This window comes from Schistocerca cancellata, chromosome 1 (genome assembly GCF_023864275.1).
Source record: "Schistocerca cancellata isolate TAMUIC-IGC-003103 chromosome 1, iqSchCanc2.1, whole genome shotgun sequence".
Lineage (NCBI taxonomy): Eukaryota > Metazoa > Arthropoda > Insecta > Orthoptera > Acrididae > Schistocerca > Schistocerca cancellata.
The window spans coordinates 1,127,075,025-1,127,096,118 of record NC_064626.1 but is presented as its reverse complement, the minus strand read 5'-3'; the positions used below and the strand labels follow the sequence as shown (position 1 = coordinate 1,127,096,118).

Sequence of the window (21,094 nt, the reverse complement as noted above, 5' to 3'; positions counted from 1 at the left end):
GGAATGCTCCTCTGTGTCCAGATGCTGGTACATTGTGAGATGGTGGGTGACTGGAAAGATTTTTTGGTACAAGGTTGGGAGGATAATTTTGGTCTGCAAGGCCTCTGTGAGGAACAACTCTTCACGGCAGATATAATGGCCATGGGTAGTTGGGCTGTATGGAAGGGACTTCTTGGTGTGGAACAGTTGAAGGCTGTCGAAGTGGAGTCATTGCTGGTGGTTGGTAGTTTAATATGGACATAGGTTATGATGTAGCCATCTTTGAAGTGGAGGTCATTATCGAGGAAGGTGGATTGATGAATTGAGTAGGACAAGGTGAAGCGAACAGGGTAGAAGGTGTTAAGGTTCTGGAGGAATGTGGATAGGGTGTCCTCATCCTCAATCCAGATCATGAGAATGTCATCAATGAATGGAAACCAGGTGAGGGGTTTAGGATTCTGGTTGTTTAGGAAGGATTCGTCTAGACAGTCCATGAATAGGTTGGCATAGGATGGTGCCATATAGTTGCCCATAGGTGTACCCCGTATTTGTTTGTGGGTACTACCTTGAAAGGAGAAGTAATTGGGGTTGAGGATAGAGTTGGTCATGGTGACTAGGAAGAAGATTGTTGGTTTGAAATCAGTCAGGCATTGGGAAAGGTAGTGTTCAATAGTGGTAAGGCAATGGGTATTAGGGGTCTTGGTGTAATGGAGGTGGCATCAGTAGGGCACTGTGTTGTAAAGGAACAGGAGCTGTGTAGAGTCGGCAGATGAAATGGTTGGCTGAAGGTGTTGGTCTATGAGAGTATAGATTCTCTCGGTGGGGGCACAGTAACTGGCCACAATGGGGCATCGTGGGTGGTTGAGTTTATGGACTTTAGGAAGCATGTAAAAGGTAAGAGTGCGGGGAGTTGTAGGTGTGAGGTGAGAGATGGATTCTGGGGAGAGATTCTGGGATGGGTCTAAGGATTTGAGGAGAGACTGGAGATCATGCTGGATTTCTGCAATGGGGTCACTGTGGTAGGGTTTGTCGGTGAATATATGACACCTGGTGGAGTCCTTCTACCAGGTAATCCATGCAGTTCAAAACAGCAGTGCTGGAGCCTTTGTCAGCGAGTTGGATCATAAGTTCAGGATCAGTTTTTAGGTGGTGGACTGCAGTTCTTTTGGTGGATGTAAGATTAATTTGCATGTTGAGGGATTTGGGTAATGATGTTGAGGCAAGGTTCGAGAGTAAGAAATTCTGGGAAGCTGACAGGGTGATTTGGGGGCAGTGAGAGTGGATCATGGTTGGATGGAGGAGTGAACTGAGTCAGGCAGGGTTCAACATTTGTCTTCGGTTGAGTCTGTAAAGGCCTCAGTGAAACCCTCGGTATATTTTGAGAGGGGCTGCTCGTCATGGCATATGTGACAAGCACGTGTGGCTAGGCTGTATGGAAGGGACTACTTGGAAAGTGCTCCTCAGCAGCACTTTACTATCCCCCACCCCTACCCTGCTATCCGTTCCCCTCCCCACCCCAACCTCCTCCTTACCCACCCAGCTGCCTCTCTCGTCATGAGGTACTGCTGCTGCTAATAGTTTGGGTTCAGCGACCAGTGACTGTGGTCGTGTGTGTGTGTTGCATTTGTGTGAATGTGTGTGTGTGTGTGTGTGTGTGTGTGTTTTGTCTATTTTTGACCAAGGCCTTCTTGGCCGAAAGCTTATTTTGTAACAGTCCTTTTGTTGCACCTATCTGTGACTCAGTGTTACCGCTATGTGGTGAGAAGCACCTATCTTTCTATAGCATTTGGTGAATTTTTGACTGTGAAATGGTGTTGACTCTAATGAGTCATTAACAAACCATCATTTTGGTATGAAAGTAACACACACAATTGTTATCTGGAACTCAGCTTGGTCACTTAAAATCAAATGCCATGTTTGCTCATGTGTCATACTTCAAAATTTTTTAAAGTAAGACACCTTAGTGGTCAGGTCTGATGTTAATATACCTGCTTCACTATTGTCAGTAATTTGGCCAGGGAAGGTGATGGAACATTTGAAAATCTGGTGACCTGAAAAGTTGTTTCATCACTTGGCAAAAAATGATGATATTGTCTAGTTCCTGGTAAACTGTGCACGTATTAAAATCACTATTTTTGTAACACTTTATTTCAGTCAATTTCTTCTTTGCTGATGGAAGTAAATTTAATGCCGTTAATGCTCTCAGTGTAGAAGAGAAACAGATCAGAATTCCATTCAGGACAACATGCTGTATGCATATATGAAAGAGTGGTGGATTGAAAATATTCGACAGACATCCACTGAGTAGAATGATAAGTTTTACGCACTCACGTGGCCCAGAAAATTCATTTTTTATCAGGCTTGGGAACCTCTGTTAAAGAAATCCACCAGGAGCTGCTGTTGGACAACTATCAGGGATGGTTCCTATATCGATGGGAATGCTCGTTTTCTCACTTTAAAAGAAATTGGCAGTGATTAAGCCATTATTGGCCATAGCGACACATTTACACAATTTCTCATCATTTCATGCAATCACAAAGTGTGTGCACAAAATACGTTGCACTTTAAACTGGAATTTAACTAGAATGTCAATAGCATTGCACAATAAAATGACATACTCAAAAATCTCTATAATACGAATCCTTTCCAAAATGTGCCAAACTGCCTGCTATGAACTACTCCAAAATTGACAGTGGTGTAAAACTTGGAGGCAGTTCATACGATGTGTGTTGCAGCTGTTACGCAACAGTTTTACTACTATGATGTACAGTCCCATGGTAATGCACAGTTAAATGTTGAAGTTTATAACCAATTTGATTTGTTAAATTTTTTGAGTTGTTCTGACTCGATTTCAGTTCCTAATCTTCGGAATTTTTTATATATTATCCTCCCCAGAGAGTCGTACATGATTATCGAATATAATAAAAAGATGCCAGATTTATTTTAAGTACCACGGGAATTTCGAGCATATTTTAGATGCAACTCCACATTTTTGCTATTGTCTAGGACCTTATATGCTTGAATTGCGGAATGAAATCTAGCTTTTAGGTGGTTTGGAGCATGGTCTTTTTAATGAAGGCTTTTTTTTAGACAAAAATGGGCATCTTTGGTGTTTTCACAAAAATCATCAGCTTTGTCCACAGTTTGTAAACTATGGAAAGCAGTAGCATAATTACTGGTGAATTATTATGTGCTGAGTTTCAGGTTTATCCTGCAATTACTTCCAGAGACATAGAAAACTTAACATTTTTTTCCCCAAGCATTATATTTTCGGTTGAGTTGGCTTCAAATTATCCATCTGTATATTGCTCAAGAAATATTTTATTATTATTTCCATTAAGAGTGTGCAGAAAGTTGTACAAGGTGGCCTAGTTTTGTTGTAATATCCTTTGTTGAGTAGTGTGGCTGGATGTAGTAAAATGCCCTCTTTGAAATCAGAGTTGTTTATTACAAGATTCAAACTAAATACAGCTTCTGAGAATAATGTCTACACAACTTGAGAACAACAGTGTCTAGAGGACCAGCGATGATTAACGATGACACAGTTCTACAAGGTTTGGAACTTGTAGGCAATCCACTAGTGATGACATGGTTGGCAGCTAGACTGTAAGACAGTACCTTGCCTCTTCTATTAACCTCCTAGGTGAGGAAGAGGCCGTACTTGGCCTGCAAAACATTTGCGTAAGTGTGGCAGCAGAGATATTCAGGGGCAACCCTGCGTACACCACATTTATTTTTTTCATGAAAATATTGCCAGAGATGATACGTCTCAAAGTTTCTGAAAGGGGGGGGGTTACACTTTTGAGTTTGTGCTATGGGGTCAAACAAATGAATATATCTCTGGAAGTGTTGTATTGGCTAAAGTAAAACTTCACCAACGTTCGTTGGGAACATGTGCAAATGTTCACACAAAATTTCAGCAGAATCCGTGATGGTCATGCAGGAACCTCTAGATCCTGTGGCATAACGACCCAACTCTAATGGTTAGATATGTTTTGAGAATAGTACATATTTTAATTCGTACCATGATTTTACGTGTTATCTGTCTCTGTATTGGATTGTTTGCTAAAGATTTCCTATTAAAAAGTGTGCTTAAAATTTCAGGTGAACTCCTCACAAGCGGTTTTGAATTGTGAACATCCAGCTCAGCCATCACACCATCACCACCACCATCACCATCGACATCACAACAATTTGAACCAGTTCCTCCCCGTCCCACATACACGGCCACATGTGAGCTGCCATGGGGGCTCTCGCTCTTCCACGTGTCTGACTACTATCGACTTCCCATATCGAGAGCGTAGGCGGCACCACTCTCGTCATGATTTTGGTGGCCACATTCCAAATGTCGATATGGTGGTACGGTTTCATCGTATTGTACATGGACTTGGGTCACCAGCAGATGGTGATGACACACGTGATGGAAACCGTTCAAGTGTTAGTAGTGAAGGTAAGTCAGTTTTCCTCAAACTATGGGTATTTGTTGTGCTAATTCAGTGATACTGTATGACTAGTGTTGAATAACTTCAAGTTATTTGTACTTTTTATCAATAGCTTAAGACGTGTTTGAGGGATGGTTGACTAGAAAAAGAGATGGCTGATGTTCTTCATAATCTGAATTTGTTCTCTTTGTCTAATGACCTTATCTACATCTATATCTTGTTCACATATAGTAGATATATTATAGTAAATCGGTTCAAACTGTAATAAGTCATCATCGAGAATAAAAGTTTGTTTTCTTATTATGAAAGTACCATGTCAAGTCATCAATCACACATCATAGTCTCTAAAATTTTAAGTGACCACTATGAGTGGTTGATCATGATGTGACATGTTACTCCCCTAAACAGGTAGTTGTGATAATGACTCACTGGTGTTAAAAACCAGTAACTGTAATATATCTTACTAAATGCAATAATGACATTTGTATTTGTATTTAAAATAGATCACATGCTACAGTTTGACGATCTCAAATTTCATTGACCTTTTTGACTGGATGTTAAATACTGATTTCCATTTCAAAGATGTGTGCTTGTTTCAAAATTCACTTTATTAAAGATGACATTCAGATTCTAAATAAGTTGTTTCAAGGACAGAGGGTATATTGTTACAAAATCTGTTCACACTCTAATTGAGCTTCAAATGATGTAACTTAATAATTAACATAACAAAAATAAGATGAGTAATTTCAATATCGTATTGTCTACAGTTGCTGTCATGCCAGCTTATAAAGTCAGTTTAGCAGTTTCATTAAAGCAGTAGTCCAGAACATTATACATTACTCTCAGTCACCTAAATCCATTCTAAAACTTTTTCTCATACACTCTAAAGATTAAGTACCTATGCTCATTATAAATCTGTATACAAACCAGCGTAATGTCCAAAATTTGCTAAGGAATGTAAGTTATCTGTTGTGCCTCAATCCTTTGCAACTGCTTAGCACCCAGCTAGTAGCTTATTTGATAAAAAAAATTTTTTTAACAATAATTGTACTATCTGTGTGTGTGTGTGTGTGTGTGTGTGTGTGTGTGTGTGTGTGTGTGTGTGTGTACACAAAATAACAATGTCAAGCACCCAAAGACAATCCCTTATGGGTGCAAAGTAAATTGTGTATCTTCATTAATATCACAAGTTGTGACTGAAGACAAATCTTCAAATTTGAGTTCTGTATTTGTAAGTTTTGTAAACATTCAGGGAGCAATTACCCTGTCAGGGAAATCAGTAATAAGATTTACATTAAGCAACTGTGTTGTGCTTACAGTATTAAACTGCTGTGTAGTAAAGAGGCAACATCACTAGTGTACACGAAGTTCACTCTGCTGGATAATTAGATTCTGTTTACTTCAAAGCTCTTGTGAATATCAGCATTGAAAGTTAACAGAGATCCTGTTTGTCAAGAAATTGTATATACATTGTGATGAAGATAGTCTGGGAGGCAGTGTGTCTTAAGGATTGACCTAGCAGACATTTTTATTTATTTATTTATTTATTGTTCCGTGGGACCAAATTAAGGAGAAGTCTCCATGGTCATGGAACGAGTCAATACATGAAATTATAACACGATATTAGAAACAGATAAAATGAAATATAAAAGAAAACATATTCAGGTGACAAGTCGTAAGTTTAAATGAAGACAATCAACAATGTAACACTGGAATTTGCTTAATTTTGTAGCTCTTCCAGGAGCTCCTCGACAGAATAGAAGGAGTGAGCCATGAGGAAACTCTTCAGTTTAGACTTGAAAGAGTTTGGGCTACTGCTAAGATTTTTGAGTTCTTGTGGTAGCTTATTGAAAATTGATGCAGCAGAATACTGCACTCCTTTCTGCACAAGAGTCAAGGAAGTGCATTCTACATGCAGATTTGATTTCTGCCTAGTATTAACTGAGTGAAAGCTGCTAACTCTTGGGAATAGGCTAATATTGCTAACAACAAACGACATTAAAGAAAATATATACTGTGAGGGCAATGTCAGAATTCCCAGATTTTTGAATAGGGGTCGACAAGAGGTTCTCGAACTTACACCACATATAGCTCGAACAGCCCGTTTTTGAGCCAAAAATACCCTTTTTGAATCAGAAGAATTCCCCAAAAAATAATACCTTACGATATAAGCGTATGAAAATATGCGAAGTAGACTTTTCGTGTTGAAGTGTCACTTATTTCAGATACTGTTCTAATGGTAAATAAAGTAGCATTTAGTTTCTGAACAAGATCCTGGACGTGGGCTTTCCACAACAGCTTACTATCTATCCGAACGCCTAGGAATTTGAACTGTTCCGTCTCGCTTACAATATGCCCATTCTGTCTGATCAAAATATCGGTTCTTGTTGAATTGTGAGTTAGAAACTGTAAAAACTGAGTCTTACTGTGATTTAGCATCAAATTATTTTCCACAAACCACGAACTTATTTCATGAACTACATTATTTGATACTGTTTCAATATTACACACAAGATCCTTCACTACCAAGCTGGTGTCACCAGCAAACAGAAATATTTTTGAATCACCTGTAATACTAGAAGGCATATCATTTATATAAATAAGAAACAGCAGTGGCCCCAGTACCGACCCTTGGGGAACGCCCCACTTAACAGTGCCCCATTGGGACTGAACATCACTACCACTCTCAATATTGCGGAGAATTACCCTCTGCTTTCTGTTCTTAAAGTAAGAGGCGAACCAATTGTAAGCTACTCCCCTTACTCCATAATGATCCAACTTCTGCAGTAATATTTTGTGGTCAACACAGTCAAAAGCCTTCGTTAAATCAAAGAAAACACCTAGCGTTCGCAACCTTTTATTTAATCCGTCGAAAACCTCACAGAGAATGGAGAATATAGCATTTTCAGTTGTTAAACCATTTCTAAAACCAAACTGAACATTTGACAGCAAATTATGTGAATTTAAATGCTCCAGTAACCTTGTATATACAACCTTCTCGATAACTTTAGCAAACACCGATGGCATAGAAATAGGTCTAAAATTGTCAACATTATCAATGTCTCCCTTTTTATAAAGTGGCTTCACTACCGAGTACTTTAATCGGTCAGGAAACCGACCACTCCTAAAGGAAAAGTTACAGATATGGCTGAGAACTGGGCTAACATACATAGAACAATACTTCAGTATTCTGCTAGATACCCCGTCATATCCATGAGAGTTCTTGCTCTTTAGTGATTTAATTATTAACTCAATCTCCCTCCTGTCAGTATCATGGAGGAGCATTTCAGGTAACAGTCTCGGAACACTTTTTTCTAAGAGCGCTATATGATTCCCTGTTGGGACTAGGTTTCTATTTAGTTCACCTGCTATATTCAGAAAGTGATTATTAAATACTGTACATATATGCGACTTATCAGTAACACGGACATTCCCACTACGCACTGATTCTATATCCTCGACCTGTCTCTGCAGACCAGCCACTTCCTTTACGACTGACCATATGGTTTTAATTTTATCCTGAGACTTAGCTATTCTATCTGTATACTACATACTTTTTGCCTTCCTAATAACATTTTTAAGCACCGTACAATACTGTTTGTAATGGGCTGCTGCATTTAGATTTTGACTGTTTCTAACGTTTTGATATAATTGCCACTTTGTTCTACAAGATATTCTTATATCTTTAGTCAGCCACCCAGGCTGCCTGTTTGTGCTAGTACCCTATTTTGAACTTTCTAATGGAATGCAACTTTCAAAGAGCACGAGAAAAGTCTTGAGGAAAGCATTATATTTAGCGTCTACTGTATCAGCACTATAAACATCTTGCCACTCTTGTTCCTTGATAAGGTTTACAAAAGTCTCTACAGCAACTGGATCAGCTTTCCTAAAAAGTTGGTAACTATATTTACCTGTGTTGCAGCACAAAAATCTTTTAGACTTAAAATTTGTGCATCATGATGTGAAAGGCCATTCACCATTTTGCTAACAGAATGCCCTTCTAGTAATGACGAATGAACAAAAATATTGTCTATGGTTGTTCTACTGTTCCCTTGCAATCTCGTTTGAAAGAATACGGTTTACATAAGATTATATGAATTAAGGAGGTCTACCAGCATCCTTTTCCTTGCACAATCACTTATACAATTTATATTGAAGTCACCACATACAACTAACTTTTGTATTTCCTATAAAGTGAACCAAGAACCTCCTCTAGCTTTAGCAAAAATGTTGTGAAATCGGAGTCTGGGGATCTATAAATAACAACAGTTACAAGTTTAGCTCCGTTAAATTTAACCACACCTGCACAACATTCAAACACCTTTTCAGTGCAATACTTTGAAACATCAATTGACTCAAATGCGTGCCGTTTTTCACATACATGGCTACTCCCCCACACCGCAAAGAGCTCCTCGAAAAGCAGCCAGCCAACCTGTATCCTGGTAAAGGAAGCCTCTGAATTATCTCCTTATTTAAGAAGTGTTCAGATATACCAGTAATTTCAGAGTCAACATCTATAAGCAGTTCACTAACTTTATCTCTAATACCTTGTATATTTTGATGAAATATACTAATTCCCTCATTACTCGGATACCTAAGCTTTGTCAAAAGTGATTCCCTTGTTAGAGAGACTTCCCTTAAGCAGGAATACCTATCAGCTGACTTCAATCTAAAAAAGGTGCAGCTCTAACACCCACTACTGCAGGAATTTTCCCATGAGTGATACCTATGCTGTCACCTATAAGCTTTGCCAACCTCCTACCTGATCCTCTTTAGTAAAATCCCTACATAACCCCTCTATGTTAACAGTCACCTGAGCCAACCCTGCATTAGGCTTCACAATGCTGGTGACCTGGTACTCACTCCCCAACACTTCCTGCAACTGCTGGCCTACACCTCTGCCATGAGAACTTCGTAACAGCAGAACCTTCTTCTTCCTCTTCGACTTTGGAACTGTCCTAGCCACCGTAACTGCTGAGGTCTGCTGCATACTTCCTACATCTACAGCTACTAGAGATTCCTCTCCACTAGACTCTGACAGTTGGTCATATCTATTGCAAACACCAATAGTAAAACTATCTGAAAATCTTCTTCTCCTAGCAGATCTCTTGCCAACAGCCACCTCCCATTCCTGTGCGTTTTTCAACTGCACCTGAAGGGCACAGATCTTACGCTCCTGCTCCTCTATCAATTTACTCTTGCTGCATAACCTGCAGTTCCAGGAGAGGATTTAACCAGAATGCCCACTGGCTTCCCCACTGCATTCCCCTCAGTGAAAATACTTCGAACAAGTCTCACACCGCAATCCACTACTCACGAACCTACGGCAAAGCCCACACTTCTCACTCATGGTAAAATTTTACTTTTTCTAAGTTCCGCTACTACAATAAGAAGATGTTAAAAACCTGACTACAATAATCACAAACTTACTCTAAAAGGGAAGTAACTACTATTATTAACAGTATTAATAAACAACAAATGTGAATATAACAAAAGACTAATACAGAAAGCGAATCAAACCTCTAATGACACAGTAACGAAGCTGTAAACAGTTCCCAAAAGGTTCTTCTGAAATTATTTCACCAGAAAACACCAAGAACACCGGTTGAAGACTACTAAAGTTCCTAAATAAACCACTACACCACATACAGAACATATGACTCTCACCAACCCAGAAAGTGAATGATTTAACAACAAATGAGTCTGATGCAGAACAGAACCTGAAAATCTGGAAGCTCCTCAGCTGATTGGACGGCCAGTAGTAAGTTGAGGAAGAAAACATCTCTGCATGCAGATGGAAAAAGAACTTTTGGCATTTGTGTACCCTCTATGTGTCTGTATGCGTGATCTTGCTGTAGTTCAGACAAAGAAGAGCCTTTCAGAATTCAGCAGATGGACGATAGAAGCATGTGCGACTTGCAGGTTGCATTCCTCATTCTGAGACACTTTTGCATTAATATTTATGACCACTTAATTCGCGTCTGGCTGCATTTTATTTGCCTTCATGTAAAGGCGAAATAGTTTCCAAAGGTCTTAGCAGGGACTGAAGCTGTATTTTAATAAGGATTTGGTATTATTGGAATGAGATTAGATGAGTTAATTGTGGAATAGTTTTGCATTAATTGCAGGGAAATGGTGGGTAATTTTCAGTTCTTTAATTCTTGGATGGTGAATAATTTGGGTTTCAGAAGGTGTGAAAGCTGAGATTTCAGCAAGAAAATAAATATTTTCTTGTTGCTTTTATCTTATTTGTGCTCAAATGAACTGTCTGAAGCAGTGTAGATTTCACTCATGACAGAAGTGAAAGATACCTTTAGATTACTGAAATGGGTGCATGTGCACATGTTGCATTAAAATGAAGTCATTGTTTCTGTACTATTTACACTAACCAGTTCATAACTTAAACAATTTTGCATGTTGAAAATATTTCTGGTCTGTAATACTAATTATGAAATATATTAGGTTTCTGTGAAAATGACCCCGATGGTGACATGCTGATGGACAGCAGTGTGCTAATGAGACCGGAACTCCGTATGCCTGCAATGTGCGGTGTCGGGGATACAGACTCTCAGGAGGGAGGCAGCAGTGACTCTGCCAGCAGCATCGGGAGTGGAGTACATGCAGCAGTAAGAGGTATTCCTGTGGCTGGCAATGAGGCAACTAGTCACAGAATTTCATCACACCTCTTGCAAAGTGGTCACGATTCAGTGTTTGACCTTCCCGACCTAGATATGGCACGTCACACCACTGTTTCACCTCGCCGCGATACTGCAGATGCTGATTCAGACACTTCTGCGGGTGGTATTTCGCCCTCCGAAGACATAGAAGGATTGCGGAGGCCGTCCAAAGATGGATCATTTTCTTCATCAAATTCTGACTCCCAGCAGTCTGGAGACGAGTATAACCTTTATTATTATGATCCTAAGGCCTTGACTGCTGGATCGAGTAATAATGCAAATGAAAATTCCAAGTCTGCAGGGAAGAATGATCCTGTGGTACCTGCCTCAGTTTTTGCAAACTTGAGGAAGACTGAGGATCCCTGGGACATCCTGTTTGCTAGAGCAGAGGGTCTACATGCACATGGACACGGGAAAGAAGCCTGCACTCTAGGTGTGCGCCTCGCAGAGGAACTTCTCGCCAACCCTCCGGACCTCATGATCGAGTTGCCACCAATGCCCACAAAAGGGAAGAGAAAGAAGGTAATTTGTTTAGTTTCTATCTCTTTTGACTACTGGTTGCAAATGTTTTTGAAGAAAACTGCCACCTGTTCACAGTATGGGTCTCTCTCTTAGTTTCATCTTAGCTAAAAGTCATATTGGATTCAAAAAGTACATTCCCAAGTTGACATTCTCTCACTTAACTGTTGAAAACACATAAAGATGTCATTAGTGTTAAATTTAAATCTGTCATCACAGCCAGTAGATTGGTAAAGATTTAAAACAGTTTGGTGTACTTTCTGTCTCTCTTTCCCACAATGTGCACCACTCATCTGTGCTGTATAATGCATTTAATAGTCTCCTCGTTCTGCTCACTTTCTTCGTATATGACATCCTTAGTTATACCACAAGAGTTATCTTGAGCTGTAAAATATTCTTGAGTATCAGGTGTTGAAAATAAGGAATACATTAATTTGAGAGAACCACCTTTTTCATGTTACGGATCTCTTAGTTTCATCTCTAGTAATTATCAGACCGTAATGTATGGTTTGCTACGTGCGAGTTTGGAAATGCATTCCTCAGTGAGTGGCCCAAAGTTTTTGACTTTGGTTAGTACAATTTTTGACCTTGCCTCTCTAAAATCCAAGTAACTATTATATGCAGTACAGCCCATGATTTACTGTACTGGTTGCTTAGGTTGCCTTACAGAGATTTTTATTTATTTATTTTTGTCTTAATCTTCTTTCTTTGTGAAGAACATAATAGAAGTTACAGAAAGTTTAAGAGGTCCATTGTGTAAACACTGAGTCAGTATATATGACATGAACCATCTTGCCAAGTTAAAACTATGCATCAGACTGGAAATTGGACAGTTATTGTTGGTTTTTCCGGGGCCAGCACTGGCGGGGAAGTTAATATATGTGCACATTACACTGAGGTGACTAAAGTCGTGGGATAGTGATATGCAAATGGTGGTAGTATCTTGTACAAAAGACATAAAAGGGCAGTGCATTGATGGCGCTGACATTTGTACTCAGGTGCTAAATGTGAAAAGATTTATGATGTGATTGATTATGGCTGCATGATGGGGATTAACAGACTTTGAAAGTGGACTGGTAGTTGGAGCTATACACATGCGGAAATCATTACGGAACTCTGTATATCCAAGATCCACAGTGGCAAGAGCATGCAGAGGATACCAAATTTCAGGCATTACTTATCACGGACAACGCAGTGGCCAATGACCTTCACTTAATGATCGAGAGCAGAGACTTTTGTTTGGAGTTGTCAGTGCTAACAGACTAGCAACACTGTGTGAAATAACTAAAGAAGGCAATGTGGGATGTACAACAAATCTATCCATCAGGACAGTGTGACAAAATTTGATGTTAATGGGCTAAGGCAGTAGAAGACTGACGTGAGCACCTTTGCTAACAGCATGAATCACCTACAGAGCGTCTCCTGGGCTTGTGACTGTATTGAGTGGATATTAGACAACTGGAAAACTGTGGACTGGTCACATGAGTCTCAGTTTCAGTAGTCGAGAGCTGATGACAGTGTTCAAGTGTGGTACAGATCCCGCAAAGCCATGGACCTCAAGTTGTCAGTAAACCACTGTACAAGCTGGTAGTGGCTTTTTAATGGTGTGAATTGTGTTTATGTGGAATGGACGTGGTCCGTTTGTCCAACAGAACTGATCTTTGACTGGAATTAGTTAAATTTGGCTACTTGGAGACCATTTGGCTGACATTCGTGGATTTCATATTCCCAAACAATGATGGAATTTTTATGGACAACAATGCACAGTGTCGCCAGGCACAATTGTTCACAATTGGTTTGAAGAACAGTCTGGACAGTTTCACCAAATGATTAAGCCATCCAGATCTCTGGACATGAATCCCATCGAACGCTTATGATACATAATTGAGGGCTCAGTTCCTTCAGAAACTCCTGTACTGGCAACACTTTAGCAGTTATGAACACCTATAGAGGCATCATGGCTCAATATGTCTGTAGGGGACTTCCAACGACTTGTTAAGTCCATGCCATGTTAAGTTGCTGCACTACACTAGGCAAAAGGAGGCACAACACAATATTATGAGATATCCCATGACTTTCGTCGCCTCAGTGTATGCTGCAGCATGAAAATTTGATTATAAATTGTGTGTATCTGGAAGTACTCTCAAATTGTTGTTCAGTATTTATCTAACGTTATTGTATAGCCTATCAGTTAAGAATTTCATAATAAATTACTGTTATGTGATGCTTATGGAGTGTCTTCTTATAGATGTGTATTGTGGGGAAATGTTTCAGCAACAAATAAATCCAGTGTCTCATCAAATAAGCTGTCTAGCATCGGCTACACTAGCTAAGTGTGCCTTCCTGTGCACAGTACTGGCAGAAAATCTGGAACATTCCCACCTGGCATTCAGGGTGGGTTTGTTCGGACTTGAAATGGCTCGTCCACCGGCAAGCACCAAGCCACTCGAAGTGAGTACTAAGTTCCCAATTAAGATCATTTGTTGGACTGAAACGATAGTAGTAGCCACATCATAGTTGATAAACAAGTAAGTAAGTATGTACCAGGAAATAAGTACTGTGGTGAATAAGACATTGTCTAGTCATTTTATTTTTGTTAAAGGGGATGGGAGAGTGGTAATATACAAGCATAACTCTAGAACGCGTGGAAAAAATTTCCAGACTGGCTTTTTTTTTTTGTGTGTGCGGCTGGGGGCATGATGAGATGAAAGAGAGACTTAGAACAGTTAGGAATGGTGGTTTCATTGGGAATGGGAGGGAAAGGAGGTGGTATGTGAAAATAATTCAAAACAGCCAATATTAATGTCAGATCCATTGTGTTTGGTGTTATTAGGCTGATTGGTGACAGTCTTGATAACATTTCACCCCCTAGAAGTGTAAGTAGTGGTGTAAAGGGAGTTGCTGTTTATAAATTATGGTGTAATTTTTTTGACTATGTGGTAATATTAATGTAACATAATACTTGAATGTATGCAGTATTTATAAGTAAGAGGGCTAAAAAGCATTCCAATCGGCTCTCACTGCGACCAGAAGAAAGGCACAGAAATGTATGTAGCATACACAAATTTTGGAAAGGTGCTTTGTTGATTGTGAATGAGAAAAGGTTGCAGAAGAACAAGAAAAAGTGGTAGTTAATAGCCTAATATGTAGGTTAAGGAAGCAGAGGGTGAGCGTAAAGAAGAAAAGATGACAAAGGGTGTAGTGTATGTGAATTACAGAAGAGTGTCAACTGCAAACATTCCCGTCAGTCTCAAATTTTATGTTAAATAAACTAATTTTATTAGTTTCTCGTCACATGTAATACTTTCCTCAGAACTGTTTTAATCTGCCTAATGACATTACCCTGTATCTTCATTAATAACCCTTTATGCAACACAATCATATCATGTCATTAACTTCTCCTTATGCATGATGTCTTGGTGATTGTGGGGTAAAAAAATACCATTTGTAGCTATTTGTCTAACATTAGATAAAGCTAGTAATATTAGAACTGTCTTGAACAAAACAAAATTTATCTACAATTTCGGATTTTGTCTTGGAAGTTAAAATTTCCTTCTGTTGCACATAGGTGTAGTACGCAAGATACAAAAATATTCACACGCAAAAGCATGCTGCCATTTTTTTGCAGTGTCAGGAAGAGCAACACAAGAAATTATTACTGGTTTCAATTTTCAGGTGAAACTAGCAAATCAGGAGTCAGAATTAGTAAGTCTCTTGAAGCGCATCCCTCTAGGAGCTTGGGAACTTAAAATTATTCGGGAACGTGCAGAGCAACTGAAAGATGGAACTTTGCGATCTCGTGGGGAAGCTCTGCTCCCAATCATGCTTGCCAGCTATCTTTTTGATGTGCTTGTCATGCCAGGTATGTTATCTATTAGCTTTGTTCAGTTTCCAGTTAGATTTTTATTTCTTTCTGTTTAGCATGCCTTAGTTCACTTGACCTGATCATAAGCTGCAGTCTGTTGAAATTTTACTTAGTCTAGTTCATATTTTATAACATTAAAATCCAACATTTTCATGAAATTGGTGTTAGTGCTACCATTTTGATATGTTGTATGTATTTTGTATTAATCAGTAGAAAGTTAACATTTAAACTTAGCAGGAATCACAAGATGAATATGCATACATAGGTGGGAAGACATCAAAAAAGGTTTGGAGTTGATAAGGCGGGGCATTGCGGGGAAATGCCTTGCTGATGGAAATATTGTCATGTTGTAACTACTCTATAGTCCAAATATGAAAGCAGGGTCATCAGTGAAATACAACACTTAATACTAAAAGTTTGTTTATTAAGAGCAACAGTGTACAGGCAGAACAGAATTGAACCCCAAGGTGGAGAGTGTAGCTATTTATACGAACACTGAATATTCCAGAATATGCAAGCACCACAGAAATCAGAAATTTTGATAACCTACCAGCAGTGACAAATACTAAATGACAAGTAACTTTTATGCCACACAGCATGCAGCACAGCTCTTGGCATAGCTCGCTCTCTGACAGAAACACTGACATGCTGTTTCAGAAGTTCTCATATGAGCTGACTACAGCATGCTGAATCTAAGTCTTATTCAGAAGCCCCCTGTTATGGCAAAGCTGGTGGAACCTCACATCCTGGTTACGTTGTCACACCGTATTCACCATGACAAGCATCAAAGGAAGTTCCTTCCATCAAAGCTTCACGATTGTTGACCAGGACTTAAATTTCCTTGAACAAGAAGCTCTCGTCATCGATGTGAGTGGCAGGACTGTAATATGGCTTCATACAGAGAAAACTGAAATCATCTATACACTTTTGCCTTCTTGGCAGATGGCCCCAATCCTCAACTTTCTTTATGACATCCAGCAAGCAACAAAGGATACGATACGGTCCAAAATAGCTCTTTAGTAACTTTTCCAATACTTAACGTACAGGGGTAAAAATCAATATCACTTCTGCCAGGCTGTAACACACTGGCTGCTTCTAGGCATTATAGGGCTCTTGGTCTTTGTCCTGGGTGTCCACGGTTCATAGGTGAGCTGTTTTGCTTCTTCAGTCTCAGTGATGAAGTGTTTCACATAGTATCATTGGCTGAAATGGAAACGGTCTATTGGTATTTGTTTTGGCCTCTGTGACTTTGGAGCAGAAGAAATGCTTTGAAGCCTTTAGTGTCTTGCTTAGCTGTGTTATATGCGAATCTGACAGTGTGCAGTGTCATAGCCCAGTGTCTCTGTTTTACATCAATGTACATCAAGTGCATATCTACCAATGTCTTATTAAAGGATATCTACCTATGTCATATTAAAGGGTTCTGTGAAGATAGTCACCTGCTTGTGGTAGGCAGTTGTCAGACTGTGGAAGATTTTCAACGATCAAAGATTGTCACACAGTGTGATGCAACTGAACTGAATTTTATAGCCTCTCCTCAGCAGCACCAATCTTGATCACGAAGTTGAGACTTTGAATGAGTGTGAGATGGTGTTTACTAAAAGATGCACAACACCATATTTTAAACAACATTGACATACATATTTTATTGCCTTTGAAGTTCAGTTATTAATTATGATGACCATCTTTTACATTACGAACAAGTAGCCCAACTTTCTGTGTCGGAACCCACAATGCTGAATAATCCCTTTCCAGTGCTGAAGTTGATTATTCAGTAATGGCACAAAACAATATTTTGTATTTATACAAAAAATTCACAGTTCTCGTGTAGCTGGCACAGTTCCTCTTAAGACAGTTACACTCCTGTGGTGGCTTTAAGAGAGTTCAATGCTTGAATCAATGAGTCCAATGATTGTTCACTTTGCTGACAGTTACTTTCACACTCTTCATAATTATAAAGCAGTTGTTTTCAAATGTTTATTAATTTATGGTACAGAGTCACTTGTAAGTAATTAAACATCGAAGTGCTATGTGAAATAATGGAAAGGCAATGACTCGTCTGTAGCAGATTGATGCAAGGAGCCCAATAAAACACGACAGAAAACTGCAGTCACACTAGCTTTTGAGCACTGTCTTTTCCAGCAGTAGCTCAAAACACACACACACACACACACACACACACACACACACACACTCCCATGGCCACAGCAAGTGGCTACAGCAAAGTTTGTTTGGGTATCTGTGTGGTTGTTTGTCTGAATGTTTGTACTATTGCTGGAAAAAAGAATGTGAATGCTGTTTTCTGTTGTTTGTTACTGTACTCCACGCATTGACATGCTAGATGATTGGTTGCCTGTCCGTTATTTTACGTATTGCTCTATCAAGAAATTTCCATTATTGTTGAAGTTTTGGTGACCTGAGCTCATATTCTCACATATAGAAGATATACAATACTGGTGTGACTGAACATCGAGAGTATGCTTGTTACAGATGTTACTTGTTTTACATTCTAACTGCGGACACACTATTTTAGGTGACTTCCAACTACTTATGAACGGGTTTAAGAACAGACAGTTATTTTGAAAACTGTATGAAACCTTGAAATTTGGGTGGATTGGGTTTTACTGTTTTTAATGAACTAAAAGAACTAGTGTGGTTTTGATTTATAGAAAACATTGCTAGTCAGGAATTCAGAGAAATGCAAGTCTAAAAGCGCTGCCCCTCAGGCCGGAAGTTCGAATCCTCCCTCGGGCATGGGTGTATGTGTTGTTCTTAGCATAAGTTTGTGTAAGTCTAGGGACCGATGGCCTCAGCAGTTTGGTCCCTTAGGAATTCACACACATTTGAAAATTTGCAAGTCTAAATGGAATTTTGGGATTTATGGGTAAGTACTATATATCAACAGATAAGTATATTGCAAATGAGATAAAAATGGGCAAAAAATTTGGTTATTTGCTGGAGTAGAATATCATAATAGATAGAACAATCCAGCTGCTTTGTCACAATGGGTTGCTGCTTGTTTCAAAATTATGTTTTATACAAGAAGCCTTGTGATCTGGGTGTCGGCAGTCCACACAGCTTTGGTGCAGTATAGTGGTTAAGGTGGTCAGTTGTATTCCATCAATTCTCATTTGACGACTTCTGGAACATCCCCAAAAGCTTGATTCCAATTCAGTGGAATAGTGCTACTCCAGATGGAATTGGTATCAGATCCCCTCAAGGTAATTGTGGCATGTGCTTCCTTCACTGGCATTCCATACAGAGTACCACATAGTGTGTTAACCTATCGGTAGAGACCTGGCCAGTGATACCTGTTTCTGATTCTGTGTAGAGTCTTCATGAAGTCCAGATGAACAAATTTTATAAGCATTGTGTAAAAACTTCAGGATAGCTGGCTGTAGATGAGCTGGGATGATGAACAACCGTTTCTGCCCCCGTGGATCATAGTTCCCCTTCTACAATGTTCTGTTTAGTAACTGGAACCTTCTTTGGTTGGTTTCTCCTCCTCCAAGGCTTCTGTTCAGCAACAATGTCATTTAATATAGTGATGACCAATGACTGAGATTTTTTCCACACTGCTGTGTTCCACAACTGGATTCCATGAAAGACAGCCGATGTCCTTCTGATTGTGTCTATTTTTGTGTACGTGTCAGAGTCTTGAGGCTAGGCAGCCAACGTAGAGGATGGTGTTCTGTCAAATGGTGAGTGGTTTGCAAAATATGTACAGCCACAATCGTTGATGGCCTAAACATCTGCAAGATGCTCTTTCTTGATTGTAGAGTTGTTTTTCTTGTACTTGGAGAGTACTCTGGAAGCATAAGCTATCAGTTATTCAGCACCTATCTGAATCTGTACTAGAACTGCATCTACCCAAAATACACTAGTGTCGATGTGAAGTCCTGTATCAGCATTCTTGTCATACATGGTTAGGACTGGAGAAGATGTTACTGCCTTTTTAATGCCAAGGGAAGATCTTTTTTGTGCCTTGTTCCTTTGAAGTTTGGCATTTTCCTGCAGAAAGTCTTGCTAGATAAGTGCTGTGGTACAGAAATCCTTTATGAATAGCTGGTTGTAGGAACACATTCAGAGAAAACTTCTCACATCATGAATGTTTTATTTTTTATTTTACACATCTAGTTTTGTGGGACCAAATTGAGGAGCAAATATCCAAGGTCATGGAACATGCCAGCACATGAAATTACAACATAAAATAATACTAGTAGAAGAGGCCATACCTGTGCAGTTTGAAACAACTGTATTTCGAAACAACTGTATTTCCACCAACCTCTCCCTCTGAAATCAGTAAAATAATAAACTCACTGAAAAGTAAAAACTCTTATGGAATTGATGGCATTTCCAGCAAGGTAGTTAAAGCTTTGTTCCCCACAGATAAGTAGGATTCTCAGCCACGTATGTAATAGCTCTTTGGAGCAGGGTGTTTTCCCCAATAGACTGAAATATGCCATTGTAAAACTATTGCATAAAAAGGGGGATATGTCGGATGTCAACAACTACCGCCCAATCTCTCTTCTGACAGCTCTATCAAAAATTTTTGAGAAAGTAATGTATTCAAGAGTAGCCTCCCATATTTGTAAAAATAAAGTACTAACAAAATGTCAGTTTGGTTTTCAGAACGGCTTTTCAACAGAAAATGCTATATACGCTTTCACTGATCAAATATTAAATGCTTTTTTGTGATCTCTCAAAGGCCTTTGATTGTGTAAATCATGGAATTCTTTTAGAATTAGCTAAATCATTATGGTTTGAGGGGGGAGCAGTGCACAAATGGTTTAATTCATACTTAACTGGAAGAATGCAGAAAGTTGAAATAAGTGGTTCATGTAATGTTAAAACAACAGCTGATTCCTCAAACTGGGGTGCTATCAGGTACGGGGTTCCACAGGGTTCGGTCTTAGGTCCTTTACTGTTCTTGATGTACATTAATGACTTACCATTCCACCTTGATGAAGATGCAAAGTTAGTTCTTTTTGCTGATGATACAAGTATAGTAATAACATCCAAAAACCAAGAACTAAGTGATGTAATTGTAAATGATGTTTTTCACAAAATTATTAAGTGGTTCTCGGCAGACTCTCTTTAAATTTTGATAAAACACAGTATATACAGTTCTGTACAGTAAATAGCACAACTCCAGTAATAAATATAGACTTTGAACAGAAGTCTGTAGCTAAGGTAGAATTTTCAAAATTTTTAGGTGTGTCCATTGATGAGAGGTTTAACTGGAAGCAACACATTGATGGTCTGCTGAAACGTCTGAGTTCAGCTACATATGCTATTAGGGTTATTGCAAATTTTAGTGATAAGAATCTCAGTAAATTAGCTTACTATGCCTACTTTCATTCACTGCTTTCGTATGGCATCATATTCTGGGGTAATTCATCATTGAGTAGAAAAGTATTCATTGCTCAAAAACGTGTAATCAGAATAATTGCTGGTGCCCACCCACGGTCATCCTGCAGACATCTATTTAAGGATCTAGGGATCCTCACAGTATATATATATTCACTTATGAAATTTGTTGTTAATAATCCAACCCAGTTCAAAAGTAATAGCAGTGTGCATATCTATAACACCAGGAGAAAGGATGATCT

General features: G+C 39.1%; 1 protein-coding gene across 2 annotated transcripts in view; it reads left to right on the top strand.

Moving 5' to 3' along the window:
* Positions 1-21,094, top strand: part of LOC126092532 (zinc finger SWIM domain-containing protein 8 homolog) — a 503,186-nt gene that overhangs the window by 374,161 nt on the left and 107,931 nt on the right. For both annotated transcript variants that reach the window (XM_049908174.1, XM_049908164.1), the window contains exons 9-12: positions 4,084-4,429; positions 10,884-11,620; positions 13,892-14,068; positions 15,293-15,479. In XM_049908174.1, the coding sequence (XP_049764131.1) occupies positions 4,084-4,429; positions 10,884-11,620; positions 13,892-14,068; positions 15,293-15,479 (1,447 nt within the window). The remainder of the gene's footprint in view (positions 1-4,083; positions 4,430-10,883; positions 11,621-13,891; positions 14,069-15,292; positions 15,480-21,094) is intronic.